Consider the following 19,297-nt stretch of genomic DNA (forward strand, 5'->3'; position numbering starts at 1 on the left):
GTGCAAATCTTGTGTTCTCTTTAAATTGTACTGCTATGTTCTTCAGATTGTATTTTGCCACAGTGGTTGACTTAGGTCCGAAACGGACTTTAGGTCAGTAAGTGCTGGCTTGGGGGCGGCATGGGGACGTGGTATTCAGATGCATCACGCCCCAACAATGCCCCCAAGCCAGTGTCATACTGCCTGCCCAACCAGATGGTCAGCAGCATCGCAGCGCTCTTGTGGCATGGCTTTTATATGCAGGAGTGCTGCAAAACTGCAGCGGAAAGGACACCCTGTTGCAGGCTAAAAAAGGAGCAGCATTTTGCCGCCTCTTTTTGAGCTGGAAAATAGTTGGATTGGGGCTGTGGTGTGCAGTGGATCCAGCACTCAAAGGGGCTATGTGAAGCCGCCCCTTCAGGGCCATCTGTTTTGGCCCTTAGTGTTTTTCTTTATCTTTGCTCTAATTTTTAATATTAACAGTTCATGTTCTGTGCCACAATATACTCCTGGCCTTGTTTTTGCAGAGAAAATGAAGCTTTTTCATCTTCTGCTTCTGATTATGCAGTCTATTTGATTTCTACATTGGTTGCTTGAAGAATGTGTTTGTGATTAAAAAAAGGTTGGCCATGCAAAATTCAGCTAATCAACCTCCTCCTTTATTTCTTGGTCCTAGGATAAATTTGTTACAATCTTGGATTCTACTCCTATTTTTTCCCCATATTTTTGTTTTCTAAAAAGTCGTGCTGTGGGGTGTGATCAATTTCTTCCAAGACTCCAGCAGATAATCTTTCTTTTTCTTTTTCTTCTACTTCTGTCTCTGTAGTTGGAGCATAAACTTTGATTATGGTCATGTTGATGGGTTTTCCCTGAAGTCTTATTGATATGATTCAGTTAGACTGTGCATTATATCCTTTAAGTGATTTTGCTACTTCTTTCCTCCTTATCATTGTACTATTTTTCAAATCCTAAAATTGTTATTTTTACCCAATATTTTCTCATAAAGTCAATTATCAGTTCCTATTTTTTCAAAATTGCTAACAGATCTTGTATTTAATCAAATTTATCATTTTATCCATTTCTGTAGCTTTATTAACCATTCTTATTATGATAGATATCTACAGTACATCCTTCCATTTCTGCACATACAATGTTCTCACTGCATTGAACATGTATTGGACAGTTCTTCCATATTTCTTCTCTATCGGTTCTTCCAGGATTCCCCCCTCCCCCCAAAAATATTCTGGCTTTAATTTCAGAATATCTTCCATTATAGAATGTATCGAAACCTAGTGTTTTCTCACATGCACCACAAGTTCCCTCTTTTTGCTCATATTTCCAACATATGTTATACAACTTCAGGAGTCTTTCTGGTATCAAACATCATCAGTACATCATTTTGTAAAAAAAAAAATCCTTCAAATCATAACTCAAAGTAGTTTTCAGATGTTTTGTCCAAATTCCCATTAATTCATTTAAAGACTCTTTCACTCTTCTGGTTATTCTTACGCATTGTACTTCAGTGTATTTTGAATGTGTATTTATATGTGTTAATTAAAACAATGGTTACTGGATTCCTATTGTAAGAAACTGTTTTTTGAGTGTTACTGGTAAAAGACCATCACAGTAAGAAACAGATACATAAAATGTAAGAACTCTGTGGAAGTTATGTAAGACGATTTCAGATCCAGTATGCATGATTACTTGACAAGTTTTTTCTGAATGTAGCTGTACTGAATTTTGGCTTGGTTTGAGACATTTCTGCCTGTTTCCTATCTGAGCCAATTTTACATTCAGTTATGATGGGCAGATGCTCAAGGGCAAACTCTTTGGTACACATTCTAAGATTCAACATTAAAAATGCTATCTCTACCTTATTTGGTATAGTAATCTGTCATGGGTTAAGCAGTCACATGATTATGAAAAGAGTCTCTCTTTCTCAGTAATTTGTTGATAAGTTGCATTTTTAGAATCCATTTGGAAAATGGGTTCAGTATACACAATGTGAGTACTAATAATGTTTATTTTCTCTTGATCTTCCATGAAGAAGTTAAATGAGTGTGCTGCAGCACAGTTTGAATCTGGAGATGATGATGAAGTAAACAAGGGTCTAGAAATTATGAATGAGCTTATAGTCCCGTGTCTGCCTTTATTGTTGGTGGATGAAACAGAGGAAAAGGATATTGTTGCTGTAGAAGATATGAGAAATCGATGGTGCTCATATCTTGGACAAGAAATGGAGCGTAAGTTACTTTTCATAGTATGGTTGCTTTAGTACAAATAATGATATAATTGAAAACAAGAAATCCTTATTAGTTGCACTCAGAGGAATGATGTCCCTAAAATGATATATATGATGAGGGGTCTGAAGTTCAGATTGAAATCAGCTTATTCTTAAAAACACATTCAGAGATCACACATCAAATTTTGACAGGTTGATAATAATATTAAAAGTAATGCCAGTTCTCATTGGTTTTTATGTCATTGTCATCAAGTTATTTGTGAAACAGCAGCTGCATATACTCATCATGCTACTTATTTTGGACATAAGTGCACTGACTATCTTTGAGTGTGTTCTTCAGCCAAGTGCTGTATCCAAAAAAATCATATTACTTTATTACAGATTCCTTTTATATTACATATAAAAACGTCAAAAGAAAGAGAGTCCACCACCTTCTGAGATAGTCCATTCTTTTATTGAACAGCTCTTCCTATCATGAATCTGAAGTTTACATGTAAACCCCTTTCTTGTATTTTGAATCCATTTGTTGATGTCCTCTGAAACAGCAGAAAGTCTTGATCCATATTCTGCATCAGAACTTTCAAAGTGGTGATCTGTACAAGCTATTGGCTCCCAATTCACAGCAGTTTTCCAAAATAAAGAAAGGAACATTAGTAGGCAGTAGGCACAAATAGGGGACTGATCCATGGCATATTGGGAAAACAATACTGTCAATCTACCACATCAGATAGGTTATGAAAAACTGTATGACATAGCTCCTCTTCTTGTGCTGGCCAAATGGCCGTAATAAAGTTGTTGTTGTTGTTATTATTGTTATTATAGCTCCTCTTCAGATGATTAAAGATAACTGTCCCATTGCCCCTCCATCTTCTCTGCTCCAAATTAAATATGCCCAGTTTCCAGAATTCTGTTAGTATTTGTGCAACTTGTCAAGAGTAAAATATGTAAGACCAGCTTTCTTTTCCTTTTTTAAGTGCTCTCAAACCCCAACAGATGCATTCTCACACTGTTCAATAATACTCAAGTCTACTTAGCTGGTTATAAATGTTTTGTTTGTTTTTTATCTTCACAGCTAACTTGCAAGAAAAGCTGACAGACTTCCTGCCAAAATTGTTAGATTGTTCTACAGAAATTAAAGGTTTCAATGACCCACCAAAGTTACCTTCTTATTCCACCCATGAACTGTGCGAGCGATTTGCCCGAATCATGTTGTCACTCAGTCGAACTCCAGCTGATGGAAGATAAACTCTAAAGACCTTCCTTAAGCACACTGTATAAACTTTTTTTTAGTTCTTTAACCCTTGCCTTCCTGTCACAGGGTTTGCTTGTTGCTGCTATAGTTTTTAACTCTTTCATTTTAATAACTGCAAGAAAAGAAAGAGAACTGTACTGACACTAGCCAGATTGCAGGCAATAAAGCTGAGAATCGCATGGCACTCAGTTTTCGTTATCAGCCAGAACTCATGAAACATTACAAGTCTGATTTTATTATGGCAAACCTGCTTTTTTGCCACTTACCTGTTACAGTATTACTTTGCTTTTATCTTAAAATCCTTTTACTTCATCATCAACAGTTTTCTTTTCCGTCTGGGACATTCTGTGACTGCATCAATTTTAAAGTGACCAGTGTAAAATACATGGTACCTGGTAGCTTGTAAATTACATCAAAGAATAAAAAAAGTTTTATTTATGGCTACTTTGCTTGTAAATTAACTCTTTATTTGTGAATTATTGATATTTTAGATATGGCACTGCATCATGGTGATGCAGTGAGGAGTTTTTTAATAGCTTGGATATTTGGAAGTGTATCAAAATGTAGAAATCTTCCTTTGGCCCTACTGTAGTATTGTTTTGCTTGGAGGTTCTTGTGTTTATTTCATGACATTTGTAATGCTTCCTATTTAACTGCAGAGTACCACACTTCTGCCCTATTCCTCTTGCTTTACTATGCTTGCATAGACAACACTGGTGAAAAGAAAACCGTCATGGCCTCAGAAGTGTGATGACACCCAAAAAAAAACAAGAACCTTGGAGCCAGCAGATTCTGTATGGCTTCCCTCATCACTATTGTGTGACCCTGGGAAAAAGGAAAGCACTATTGTAGTGAACAAACAAGAATTTGGCGCTAGAGTTTATATGCATATAAATTATAGTGTTCAAGTAGACGACACCACAGTTATGCAGGACTATGACAATGCTGATTAGTCCTGTGAAAGTGCTCACTTCTAGACCACCTGGTGACAGCAGATGCAAAAGAGCTATGCGTGAAGACCTGCATAATACATTTTAAGCTACATATTCTCTATGCCTCAGTGTTGCAGAATACCCATTGTTCAAAAGTATTGAAACAATATCCATTATCCATTATTCAATCAGAAACTGGCTTCTCTTAGGCTAGGACCAAAGAAAAATTAGCATGATGGTAGTTATGACAGGAAGTAGTAATCAATCTCTCATCTTTAGGACATGCACTCAAGAAAATATTCCTAAGGTAAGATAAGATGTTCTTAAATGTTCTTAAGGTAAATTGAAATGAATTAGTTCATTCCATATGACATTCCATATCTTCACCTGGATGTGAAGGCAAATCCATAAATGCAGCATCAAATAAAAGCAGCAAGAATAATGAGACAGGAAAGAATGGCTATAAAACAATTGTTCAATGTCCAGTTGGGGAAGAGGGGCAAATATCCTGGAAACACCAGTTAAACAGTTGGCTTTGTCTCAGGCTGATCTGACCAAGCTATACTGGTGATTGCCTAAATCGGGTAGAAATTGCGTGATTGTCCAGATGTAGTGAAATGGCAACACCCAGCATTCCTCATCACTGGTTCTACTGGTTAGGGTTACTAGATAGCTCAGCAACATCTGGAGAGCCATACAGTTCCCAACCCTGGTCTAATTTTACTCTAGCTTGATGAAAGTAAACTTCAAGCTATTTTATGTGAAACAAGAGTGACATCCAGTGGCCAAAGACAGCTTCCAAAAATCAGATTCCTGTAGCTATATACTGTAGGGATATCTGTATTGACCATTAAGTAAAATCACAAATCCCTATTGCTGACTAGGGCAACCCAAAGAGCCAAGCTTTTAAAGGGCACTCATTCAGTCACGAGGCAAAGATGGTTAAAAAAAAATTATACAGTAGGAAAAAAGTGATATTGTTGGAGTCACAAAAATGTACAAGTCTGCACCTTGAAGTTTTGGATTTTACAGGGAGAATGTTTTCATGCAAGCAGAAAGCTCCCTCCCTTCCTTCCTCCCTCCCAAAACAAGTTGAAGAACAAAAGGCATAAAGCCTGTAAAAGAAGGCCATAATATTTCAGATCTCTATTGTAGCCATTGTTTTTGTAACCATACTTTCCCCAACTTCACAATACCCAGAAATACAGAAGGCAAACACCTAAATCACTTCCACGTGTGTTTTTATTTATTTGTAACAAATGAAATGGCTAACAGATGCAAGAAAACTGATATTTCCAAATGAATTGAAATTTTTCATACATTTTTGCTGAACTTTAAGAGATTTGTAATAGTCCATAGATTTGCCATATCTTCAACGTGTATTCACTAATTCAAACATATCCATGTATGTGAGCCTTTAGATAATCTTAGTATAACAGAGAGGCAGAATACATGGCACTTCAGAAGTTGGATTAGACAGCTCCGCTTATGCCTTATCATTGGCAGTGCTGGCCAGTTCTTATGGGAACTGCAGTCCAGCAATATTTGAAGAGGCACACATATTATATAGCCATGGCCCCAAGTCAGCAGTGAATGAAAGAGCTGTAAAGGCATGCCCCAGTTTGTGAAATAGATGTGTTTCTGGACATTAATACTTTAACAGAAAATTTAATACCAGAGTCAGAAATAACATAGAAATCTTAGGGATAGGTTCCTATTTCATTGAAAGGATGAGGTCAACATGCTTTAGCATTTTTAAAAAACCTAAACAATGTAAAATGAAACAATCAGGTGAGGAAAGCTTTGCATAAGTAAAGCAAAAACATTCTGAACCTTCTAGAAATCACCTGAAAGGTTCTTCCAACATGCATCCGGAGATGGCATTTTCTGTCACCAGCCTCCACTTTTCTTATGATTTCCATTTTGATGGCCAAACTTTTAAATCTATGTTTGTTTGTTATTTAATATAGTGGGGTAGCTGGTGAGACCGGTTTATTTGCTTCAACTGTCTTCTCTGTTTTGCTTTTCATATATGCTCAGTTAGGGATTTTGTAGGCAGGCGTACATGGTTATCGCAATAGCAATAAGCAGTATCTAAGCGGTTTACAACTGTAAGCTAATTGCTGTCCGGGAATGCTGCCAGCAACACTGACCGTAGCTGATAACAGAGCCTTTAGTTCCATGGAAGTAAAGCAGACCCAGCAAAGAAGCAGTCCGAGGGCAGGTCAAGAATACGAGCCGAAGTCAGGATTCCAGAGATTCCAACGTTCCGAAAGTCAAGCCGAAGTCAGGATACCGGGAAACAGCATAGTCAAACAGTCCAGGGTCAAAACAGCCAAGAGATAATGAAGTCTGGTCTGAGGTCAAGGTAACAGAGAATCTAGATACTAGGAGCTAGCAGCAATCACGCCGAGGGATCATGCAATAAACTCTAGCAACCAGCATTAGTCTCTCTCCCACTTAAGTAAGGGAAACTCTCCCTCGCGCTACCTGAGGCTGGTTGGCTGATTGCCTCTCAGCAATCCTCTGTGATCTGCGTCTGCAAGAACTCTCGGCTCTTCTCTCTTTGTAAGAAGGCACCTGCAGGCAAGCTTCGTCTCCAGACTCACCACTAGGCTGTGGTACCGAAGGAAGCCTCTCTGTGGCACTAGGACCTGGTTGAACCTCCTCCTCTGGGACTGGAGGATCACAGCTGGGACCTGGCAGGGCAGGAACAGCACCTGGCGTTGCCTCAATCAGCCCTTGCTCTGGAGGAGGCTCATCCTCCTCCTCATCCTCCGAGAGCTGATCTTGGCTGGCCATGACAATTGCCTCCATTAAGCTGGGTACTCATTTTAGCGACCTCAAAAAGATGCTAGGCTGAGTCAACCCTGAGCCTCTGACTGTAGAATTGTCTAGATTAGAATCCCACTTTTTTGAGCTCCACCTTTATTTATTGCATTGTTTACTGAAGGCATGGTGCTGTAACCTGACACTGAAAGTCCTTCAACATCCTACCAATGCTGCTTTAAAAAAATAAGAAGGGGGTGGGAATTTAAAAACTGAGGTAAAAAGCTGAGGTAAAACTATTCCAAATGTAAAATGAAGAATACGCTCCATCCCTCTGTTGCATCTTTAGACAAGAGAACTCTATAGAAGACTTCGTAGAAAAGGAATGGTGTATTTTCAGCTCTAGGGTCAAATCTGACCTTCTTGGTATCTCAGTAAGAACTTTAAAATACTCAGGTATTTTGAACCCACCTTTTTGTCTTTGCCCATGACTGGAATGCAGCCCTGCAGAACTATTCTGAAATTGAATTTGGCCCAAGGGTTGAAATAGGTTCCACACTTTTTTCAAGGATCAAGAAATGGAGCAGGAGAGTGACTTATTGAATTATGTGAGGCCAACCATTTGTTCATTGCAAACATAGTTCTTCAGGGAACCAAAGAGACGACTGTAAGCATCACTGGATGAACAATATGCAAATCAAGTAGACTGAATAATTGGAAACAGAAGAGAAAGTTCCTCAATTCTTTCTGAGAAAAAAAAAACTGAGCACATTGTATAAAGGTGTCTTAAAGCTAAAGGTAGTCCCTTGATATAAATGCCTAGTCATAACTGACTGTAGGGGGTGGTGCTCATCTCGATTACTAACCCAAAGAACCAGTGCTGTTGGAAGACAACTCGGGTGGTCATGTAGCCAAAATGACTGTACCGAGTGCTGTATACTGAATACTAAAGTCAGAATGATCCATGCCATGGTATTTCTGATTTCTATGCAGAGTTGAGAAATCTAGACAATGAAGAAAGTGGACAGAAAGAAAATCAGCATATTTAAAATGTGGTCCTGGATAAGAGTTCTATAGATTCCATGGACTGCCACAAAGATGTATCATTAAAAACCAAAATATCTATATAGAGGCTATCATACTTTGGATGTATCATAAGATGACACATTAGAAAAGATGGTAAAAGATTCATTGGAAAAGACAACGATCATTCCCAGCAATGTTGAAGGCAGTAGGAAAAGAGGAAGATAATATTACAGATGGATTGACTCAGGGAAGCTATGCCACAAGTCTGGAATCTTTATGACAGAGTCTGTTGGAGGTCTATCATTCATAAGGTCAACATGAGTCAAAGCCAGCTTATGGTTCATAAAAACAGCTCAGGTACATGATCAATTCTTTCTTTGGTGAATGTGCATTTGCCCAAATTGTTTTGTCTTAATCCCTGCCAGCTCCTGCCAGCTGAATTCAGACCATCCATGGCACCCAAGGTCTTCCAGTGCACCTTGAACCTTAGAATTCCCTCTGGGGTGGAACAGACAGGTCAAATAAAGCAGTTTCCAACCACTCTGAAGGAGAGGCATTTAGATGATACAGACCTCCAAAGTGGGCAGAAACGACTGAAGCCACAATTTGGGACTAAAAACTGGAGGAAATGGAACTCGGAATAGTTTGATTCATGGCAGAAGATGTGCATCTTCATGCCTGCATATAAACGCTTTGACGTGAGAGTGGGGCTGAGGCAAAGCAAAGAGCAAAGAAATGAATTGCAACAAGTCCATTGGATATGATCACAATAAACACAAACCAGACAGTCCAACGGGTTATACAGCGCATGAGGGGGGCTTCATGATTATGCTTTGCCATTGTATTGCTCGCTCATTGGTGTACCGATGCCCTGTACAGGCAGACGATCACATGTGATTGTGTGGCCAATCAAAGGGGCAGCCATTCAATGAGATGGCATCTGGGCAGATGTGGGAGGTTCTCAGGGGTCACCGGCAGTGTGTTCATGTGATAATGCACATGTTTGGTGCAAAACCCCAGTGGTATGGCTTGACATCACACCATGCACTCAGACCATTCACATTTGGCCCACCTTGGGACTGAGCTGCAGCAGAATTTCAGCCTTTGGGGAAAAGCAAGATTGAGCTGCTTTTTCCTGTCTGTCTGCTCCAGTGAAGAGTTTGCTTTTTAAAGTAAAGTTCTGCATAGTGCTATCTAGTTATTTGTATCCATGTACTGTTTACTATTTCTAAAGCTCTACCACAATATTTGCTATTTCCCAAGATTATGTATATTTTAATTTTTGTGTGTGCCATAAAATTCCCATAGAGACAGCACTGTGTGAATGTAGTTTCCTGGGACTAAGATCTACCTAAGATGGGGCTCTTGCAGACTACTGCAAACTAGTAACAGCTCTTACAATATAAAGTGTTGCTTATCACCAGTTTGTTTCTCTTGGTGCTGATTTTTCATCTACTTCAAACCTCTAGTTCCTGTAGAAGCCAGCGGGGGGTGAGGTGGAGGACAATTAAAGAAGTTGTATAACCTGATTTGTTATACAATTTGGTTGATTTTGTCAGCCATTCAGACCCCATGTCACTGTGGGCAATTCTAGTCAATCCTCGTTCAGATCTCTTTAGTCACTTTGTTCACCATTGTCTCTGGATGTTGTGAGAGCCTTATTCATTTTTAAAGGAACAGTTTTTTTTAAAAAAAAATGCTATAAGAGACACTCTTGTGCTTCCCACCATCAAATGAGGAGGAGGAGAAAAAACAAAAGCCAGTAGGAATCAGAGGGCCCGTACAGATAGGCCAAAATAAAGCTGCTTCGGGTCACTTTGGAGGCATGCTGTTTAAATGATGCATGCATCCTAAGAGGCCAGAAGCCACACCAAAGCCACGCTCTAGTCCTTAGGACTGGAGCGTGGTTTTGGCGCAGCTTCTGGCCTCTTAAGATGTGTGTATCATTTAAACAGCATACCTCCAAAGTGACCCAAAGCAGCTTTATTTTGGCCTGTCTGTACAGGCCCAGAATCTCTGAATCACATAAGTCTCTTTGCATGATTGATAGATTTGATATATCCTGGATATTCTTTCTTTCTTTTTTTTTAAATCACTCTCCAAATGGGAATAAAATGCTGCTGCTGATCCTGAGGATTATCACTGAGGACAACAGAAACACCATATATTTGTTTGTTTTTAAAAAGCCCAAGAACTACAGCAACAAATACAGCAGGCAACAGCAACATTTGGACTATTTCCATTGACTGCTTCCATGGCTACTTCTTTTACAGGGGTATATATTCAGAGAAACAGCAGAATTGGAATTCATCTATAATTCAATCCATCCTTTAGCAATGGATTGAACAGGAATAATGGCTTTTTTGCTCACTACACACATTTCAACACTATCTGACCCCATCCTCATGGGGGCATCCTGCACACAGTAGTTTAGCAAATATTTCTACGTTTCAATAGTTTCCAAAATTGTTCCCTCCACCCTGATTATATCACTGTATTGATATAATTGTAGATTTTGGGTAGAAGACTGTGCCCTTTTTTCTGTTCTTGTACTGTACTGAAAACAGATCCCTGAACTTAGATTTTTTAATGGCAAGAGTGGCATGGTACAGACACGCCAAATGCGCTATGCTGGCGCCGTACTAGGGTTGGACCGTGCAGCAACCGCACGGTCCCTAACCCTAGTATGGTGTGCCGCCATAACAATGGCGGGTCTCTGTGTATACAGGCGCTGCCATTGTTATGTGACGGACGCATAGCGTCCCTGTGATTACCGAAATCCATGGCTGCTCAACTTCTATTAAATACAATGGCATAGTAAAATGTCCCTTCTATTAAATGACAAAATCAAGGTTTGCTTTTTGGAACTGATATATTTTAAAAATATTTTCAAGCCATGGATGGTTGAATCTGTAGTTTAAAAATTCATGAATATGAAAGCCCGACTGGACCATAAATGCTCAGTTTCAAACAAGGGTAAGAGAAGTATTATCCTCAGCAACCATGATGTTTTGGCTTTTCTGATTTTCTCAATAAACTCTGCTAGAATGTTCTTGCACACATCATTCTGTATGAACCACATGCATTTGAGAACGAGCTTGAATGTCTGCTTATGGAATTCCAGGTACTTTGTGCCTTTATGAAACTAAATATATCCAATAAATGGTTCATCGTAGCCTCATTTATTTCATGTCCTCTTCCAGTAAGGAACCCAACCTACAAATCTGGCCTATCAGTGCCAACAATTGTGAGGTTAGAAACTTGAAAAAAAAACCTCACTGTATATCATGGGGCTCAAATTTTTAATTGGCAATAATAGCATGCATAGCAATAATTGGACAGATTGTTCCCAGTGTTTGAAATAGCTGGTTTAGTGGTTTATCCTTAATGAAAATTAGTAGTCAGGTTTTCATTTATTGGAATATGTTTAAAACTAGGGGATTTTCTTACAATTGGACCAAACTAGCCTTTGGCCCACTTGTGGGTCATTGAGATCTGTAGGTATGGTTCACACAAAGCACCCCATTGTCTGGTTCTTAGGAGAAATATGGTCTCTTTGATTTCATGCCTATTATTTGTAAAGTGATGGCTGTTCAGTAAAAGAGAAAATCAATTGTGTGATATATATGAGAGAAGGCAAAAAGCTTTAGAAGACTGTCAATATGTCTTAAGCATAACCACATGGCTGTGGTTTGCAGTATCATTGCGGTGGATTGTAAGGATTTTGTTGCATTGTGTTACTTTGAGCTTCTGTCTCAGATAGCTGGGGTTTAATGCAACATCGAAGGGGGAAAAACACCAAGGGCATGAAGAAAGAGCTCTTCAAGAAGTCAGGTTGGTTTGCTCTGTTATTCTTTTATTATTTCATTCTTCAAATTCCAATGGGAAATGGGAAATTATATTTAAGGTATAAGATACTTCAACTGTTTAACCAGCAGACTGATGAATTTATCTGCTACATATTGTTTGCATGTAATACTGAAAATAAGAATACTGGTTGGCCATTATGTATTATTATTGTTGTATGAAAACATTAATGCCAAAATTCACTGGTTTTTAAACAGTTTTCACATCTGTTTCATACTTATATATTTTCTGTATACTTATTTTAATACTTGTTTAGATACTGCCAACACGAAATATGTAGAGAAGACCTGTAATTTGAATGGAATATGTTCATGTCATAGGAGAAGCTTTCATTGTGAAGGCAGTTGGCAACAAGATTAAACAATGAGATGCAAAGCTGCAAGGCAAGGATCCAAAGTACAGCTTGACTTGGTGTTTCTTTCAACTAATTTGTGAAACATATTTTGTGATTACAACAAGGCCTCCAAATTATCAGAAAACAAGAGGGAAAAAAATTAAAGATTGTTTATCATGAGGCTGCCATTAAATCAACACATACAGTACTCTTGCTTGCTGATATGCTGGTCTTATTTTGAAACAAATTTGGAGGCTGGGTGGGGCTTTATAAATTATCCTAGGCATATAGTAGCTACTATTACCTCCATAGAGTTGAGGCAGCATTTCACTTACCAAACTGTCTGAATAGGAGCCCACTGTGTGCTTCTTTAATTCATAATGATTCCTGTCTGTGGATGTTGGCTATTTGGAATACTATTCCATACTCAAAACTAAGTGTCACCAAATTCTGTGAAACTTATTTCCCAGTAAGTGTGTAGGACTTCAATCTTAAACATTACTTCTATTATGCATGGCTCCCATGTGACTACATTTAATGTTTAAAGGGGCCTAATATGGTTAAGACTGAAAACAAACTAAACCAAAATGCAAATATCTCATTTGCATGAAGCTTATGTCCTGCAAAGAAAATGTAGGTTCAAGAGATAGTTCCCTTGGCTACTGTTGACTCCTGCCAGAGTATCACAAATAGGGTCAGCTCCAGGATAAAGCCTCCCTTCAACCTTCCTCTGCCATTTTCCTCTACATCGACTGGTCTGTAATATCCTCATAATCCTCCTCATACAATCTTATTTCCTGGAAACAGTAGGCAACAGCAGTGCTACAATATTCAACATCCAGCTAAGAGGTATCCATACTTCAGATTGCCTAAAACATATGGCATCACTTGGGGGACTGAAGGAAATTTAAAACAGTGAGTATTGTCTACTGTCTCAGGTGAAAGCCATGGTGGGAAATAAGTGGTTGGGGATGACACAATATGACATAGGTCTCACTATCCATGAGTCCTTGAAAGGCACCCGAGGATATACTGGTGCAGGGGCTGGTCATGGAGATACTTTCTTCCATCTTCTTCAAAATGTCAGATAGGTAGAAGGAAAAGGAATTACAGCAGTGGTGTATTTAAATTAATTTCCCTACTTAATATTCTGCTTAGACAGAGGACAGAGGAATGATTTGAAGCAGGCAGTTATTAATTTCTCAGAAGAGGAAATAATACTGTTTGACTGGAATGCTTACACACATCCATTTCTGTTTCCCTTACATAATCAAGAAATTTCAGTTTTGTTTCTTTTTAATATATAGTGTAATTTAGCATGGCAGTTTTAGAGTAACATACATTACCATGGTTATATCAGTCAGCGATGTGGTGTGCAGAACACTGGTTAAAATAATGGACTGTAGAATGTGGGTTAGGACTTGGGAATTCCAGTTTTTTAATCCCCACTCAGACATGAAATTTACTATTGACTTTGAGGCTGTCATCTTTCTAAGCCTGCATGACCTCACTTAGTTATTGTGTGGGTAAATTAGATAGGAGAAGAACCATATACACTATTTTGAGATCACTAGACAAGCTGATTATCAATATCAATAAATATTAATGTATTTATTTTATTTGTTTTATACTTTTCACTCCCATGCTGCTCACAGATTTCATAATTTTGCTGGCATGTTTGGAATCTTTGTAAGTCTAAACTAAAGTACCAGAACTGCTTGATAAGCATCTGACATTTATTAAGTTATATTTGTACAAACTTAGAAGCAGCTGATTTATGAATATATTTTATTTTAAAAATATCTTTATTACATCAGCCTACCCGCATTTTAATGGATGTGCCCATTTTAATAACTGTTTGCAGATTTCACTGCCAATGTTTTATTGCTCTACAATATATTTAAATATTGATTTTTCTTAACAAATGGGCACTTATAAAATTGATGGTAAAGCTTCATGTGTCTGGTTAAATATTAACATTTTAAAATCTATCTAACTATGCCTTTAAGAATGCATGGGCTTTTCTAAAGTTTGCTATGAAAAGATCTTGCTACATGTACATGAACTCGCTTATCAGTTTATGATTTGGCAAATTTTGTTGTTAAGAAATGTTCCTGCAGTCAGAATGTTGCAATCTGAAATACTGACCAAACACTAGGGAGATTATTGCATGCCCCTTTTTGCCCAATCCAGGCACAAGTGAAAACGGATCTCATTGCATACCTCTATGCCCAATTCTGCAAAATCGCATACCCAATCCAGACTTCTGGCCTACTTTTCAAAGAACGATAGTTTCGTGGAGACCAGGGTTTGAATCGCAGCCACTGTAGGAACTAATGAATGACCTTGGCTAAGTCTTGCATACTATATTTTGGCTGCTGCCACTCTGCAAAAGTAATGCAGTTTCACACTGCTTTAACTGTCATGGCTCCATCCTATGGAATCCTGAACTAAATCTGCAATGTAGATACAGCCTTAGAGGAATGCCATGGCAAACCTCCACTGACTAAATCTTGCCAAGTAAACCCTTACCCAAAAAAACCCCACAAGGCAGTTTCACCCACTGCTACTCATTATTTTGTATTTTCGTGGTCACTTTTACAAAGGTCTTTTTTATTTTAGACAAAGGCTTAAAATAAACCCTTGTTAATTGGGCAGTAAACCTCTGTTGTTGTGTGTTTTTAAGACAAATTGTACCTGAGTAGGGCTTTTGAGCAAAACTTACTGCATCAGAAAGCATTCCCCCAAACAGCTCTGGTGGTTGACAGTGGGGAGGATCCCAGCCATGTAAATGTAGGAAATCTAACTCTGAAAGTACAGCTCTTGGACTAATGGTGGCTTCTTAAGCTATCTGATACAGGGGAGTTGCTGATATTTTTCCTAATGTGAATGGGACTGGCACCATATTTCTGTCCATTGACTACAACTGCTTATTTTTTTTCCTGGAAACTCACCACATGTCAACAGCCTGTGCAAAGTGGCACTGGACCACAGACCAACACTTCAAGTAGTATTGAAGATCTATATGTAAAATCTATACTGATGTATGTTTATTGGCAGCATCCCCACAGAAAAGGGAGATATTGGCATCCTTGGGGAGACCCTGAGTTTTGCAGAAACAATAAAAAGTTGAATCTTTTTTTAAAGGAGTTTTAAAAAACCAAGTAGCTTGAAGATGAGGACTGGGCTTTCCAGGAATTCTTGCTCAGGTATGGAGGCTACCCAAACTAAACAACTTCTTGTGTAAGAGAGAACATTGGCAGGAACAGATTTCTAGGAAATATACTAGAGCATTCTAAGTACCTCACCAAACTACAAATCTAACCATTCTGTAGGATGGAGCTGTGGCAGGATCAAGCTGCTATTGTACAGTGTGATTACACCAGACCTGTAGTATGGCCTCTACCCTGTGGCAACAACACTATAATGTTCTCTTGTTTTATAAACTGTTTTAGATTGTTGTTGTTTTTAAGATGGGCTCTAAATACGTACAAGAGACAGGCATAATACACCAGTTTCAGATTTTTCATTTTTAGTCTGAATTGTACTATATCCTCTAAATGACAGTCTGTTTTCCAAACCATTTATGGAATCTTTGTCTCTCAGTTTTCTTTGAAATTGAATATCTTTATGGACAATCATCTGCACTCTCCCTTCAAGGAGAAGGTATTTTCTACTGCTTCAGTACTTGTATATAATTTGATTAACAGAGATAGTGGCCTCCGATTATGCAGCAGAAAGACTGGAGCTATTGCTTCTGCTCAAGAGTGATAGAAAAAGTAATAATGAAAGTAGCATAAGGAACTTTCTCTTGGCATGTGTCTAAAAAAACAAACCAACCTGTATTCCACTGGGTAGCTCCATAGCATTGGGCAGTCTAGGATTGTATTTACACTCATATTTATAACAGTTTGATACTACTTTAACTGCCATGACTTCATCCTGTGAAATCCTGGGATTTGCAGTTTGATGAGAGTTAAAAAATTGCTGCCATAAATCATTATGGTATCCCAGTGGCAGAACTCTATATCATCACCTATATATATTTTAAACAGAACAGAGGTAAATCAAATATTTCCAATCAGGAGTGAATCCTAAATCAACAAAAATAACTATAAAGAAACTAAATGTTACAATTATATTACAAAAAGAGTTATAATACTACACAAAAATAATAAATTATCCCTTGTGTTACAATCATAACATAGTGTGTGTGTATATATACATCTGCTTGGCAAAAAGGAATGAATTACAACTAAGTAGTTATTTATAAAGAGTTACTGTCAAGTCATGCACATGAAATAGAGCGGTGTTCCTCCCATCTGAATTCAGTTATAGAGCTCTTTCCACTTTCAGCCACCCTAGAAGTATTTCATGAGATCATTTTATTTTTGAAAAGCTGTTCTGCAATTCAGGAGAATTAGCAAGGTTGTGCTCCCACTATCATCAATAGACACAGATGGTTGACCAGGGCCTCTTAGATGATCTGTGACCCAAACCCCAGCCTGAACCTTGATGGGTTTTGTTTCTGCCCTGGATTTTTTCCTATCCCCTTAAAAAGTCTACTAATTTAGTATGCTGGAGACCAAAGTCAAATGCTAGACCTTTCAGTCTGAATGAGCTTTAACTTCATTATTGGAGTCTGGAGTAATTAGTTGAAAACTAGAATTCAATTTCATCTAAAGGATAGCTATTATAATGCTTTACCTCACCTATAGCTTTCCAAGGCTTTTAGCCTCTTGACAAGCAATCTGTCAAAGGAGGAATGTTGAGTGCATTCATTTTTGACTTCCATTCTTCTCTTACAGCAGCTCAAGTGACTCCAGTCGAACTCTGGCATTTATCACAGACAAAATTAGGTCAGCAGAGAATACAGAGGTACAGAACTAAAAGGGGGATAACTTTGTCCTGTAAAGAAATAGAGAGAGTGGTACTCAGGTTGTTGTTTAATTCAGCGGCTGTTTGCAAGGTAAGGGTTCTCTAAGAGTATTTCCAGCTGGGATTTACAATACAGTATGTGCTCTTAAAGGGTGGTTTAAAAGGTTCTGTGAAGAGATATTGGCATGCTTTGTATCAAACCTTCTAATCTGAGATGTCTCTAACATAGCCCTTTATGTGCGCATGTTATAAATATCTCTAATGCTGTGGAAATTTAAGATACCTCTTTTGTGAGTGTTTAATCCCACTACTGCATTTAAGTGGCAAGAAGTAAAGAAGTTGATGACCATAGTAGTTTTGATATATTGCAGTTATAACTGTCCTTTACAGTTAAAATTTTATATTCTTCAGTTACCATTTTAAACATTCTGACTGAGTGCTTATTTTCTGTGTTTCAGTCTCTGAGGGCACTATGTGTCCTATGAAACAGGACTACCTATGGGAGCAACTTTTTTTTTAAAGTAACCAGCCATTCATCAACAAGACCTGGGTGTGTTAAGGGATAGATTTCAAATTTTAAAATGTCAGTCTCAGCAATTTGTTTTTGAGAACTACAACTAGAACGAAGTTTGTCATCTGTTCATTTAAAAGCCCATCGCTGGTAAAAGAAGCTTGTCATTTCACCCGTGCAATTTAGGGTTGTGACATGTCATGCCATAATTCCCCTTTGTATACAATTTATTTTTATTGTTGAAAAAACAAAGTCAGAAATCCTTGTTGATATACTGCTCATACAATAAGATTTGCATTAGCTACAGTATATATCACTGGATTTTAATATCCTTACAATCTGTAGAGGTGGAAATGTAAATTGTCTAGAGATTGGTAGGTTTGTTATCTGAATTATACTTAACACATTCTCACCCTCACTCAGGAGGGGATGGATAAACAGGTACAGAACCTTATGCATGTATCATGTCACAAATTTTATGAAATGTTTAACTTTTATGAGTATTTCTTTAGATGAACACATCTTAGACAAATAACCTAAAATGGTGGTATAGTGTTAAACTGAAAAACACCAAAATCTCTCTCACCAATTTGCAGGAGTATTTCATCCATTTTTGTAGAGCCCATCAAAAGAGCACTGGAGTTCTTCCTAGAATCCAGAGGCCTACATCCACCATGTTATTGTTCTTCTCCATCTCACCCCATGTTCCTAGAATGACACTACATTGGACACAGTGAGGAGCAGCATTATTCCAACAGGTTTTTCATGGGGCTGGAACAGTAGTTATTATCCCTCTGTATAGATACTTCAGTGGAATATAACTAGGTCACAGTATAGTGGTGCTCTGAGAATATGCTGAAGCAGGGGAGGAAGGAAGAAGAGGAAGGATGGCTGGGATCTTCCCAGAAGAGTACTGATACTGCTGTTGTTTCCTATTCCTTTACATTACCTTATCATAGTGCAATATTGCATTTTAACTGCTGTGGCAACATCCTACGGAATTCTAGGGTTTGCATATTAGTGGGGGCCCAAGAGCCCTCTAGTGTAGAATTCTAAATGCCCCTCCCCAAATTGCAAATCCCAGGACTCCATAGGATGTTACCATAGAAGTCAAAGTGAAATAATAGTGCTATAACCACATAGTATGACAAGGCTTGCAATGTTTTGAAAATTTCCTGAAACTCAGCCACGAACTGATTGTGTTTCCTGATAGTGGGTTAAAGGAAGTGGAGATTGGGCATGCATCTTTTTAAAACACCTTCTGACTACGTGCAAAACACTACACACACATATATCTTCATGCACAATTCTTTCAGGAGATCAATAATGGTGTATAGAATATATCTAAGTTACTTGCACATATCACTGAGTACTCCTAATTCATCTGAAAAGGCACACCCAGTCAACAGGAGACAAAAAGGAGAAAAGGGAAGTTTGAGAACTCACCATATGCTCTGTAGCAGTAGATGTCAATCTAATAGATAACAGAAGTTAATTAAAATAAGTT

General features: G+C 38.2%; 1 protein-coding gene across 4 annotated transcripts in view; it reads left to right on the forward strand.

Moving 5' to 3' along the window:
• Positions 1-3,917, forward strand: part of USP25 (ubiquitin specific peptidase 25) — an 87,512-nt gene extending 83,595 nt beyond the window's left edge. For all 4 annotated transcript variants that reach the window (XM_042456911.1, XM_042456912.1, XM_042456913.1 and 1 more), the window contains 2 exons: positions 2,027-2,222; positions 3,294-3,917. In XM_042456911.1, coding sequence (XP_042312845.1) covers positions 2,027-2,222; positions 3,294-3,466 — 369 coding nt within the window. In that variant the 3' untranslated portion in view covers positions 3,467-3,917. The remainder of the gene's footprint in view (positions 1-2,026; positions 2,223-3,293) is intronic.
• Positions 3,918-19,297: the final 15,380 nt, after the last annotated feature.

The sequence above is a fragment of the Sceloporus undulatus genome, chromosome 3 (assembly GCF_019175285.1).
Source record: "Sceloporus undulatus isolate JIND9_A2432 ecotype Alabama chromosome 3, SceUnd_v1.1, whole genome shotgun sequence".
Taxonomy (NCBI): Eukaryota; Metazoa; Chordata; class Lepidosauria; order Squamata; family Phrynosomatidae; genus Sceloporus; species Sceloporus undulatus.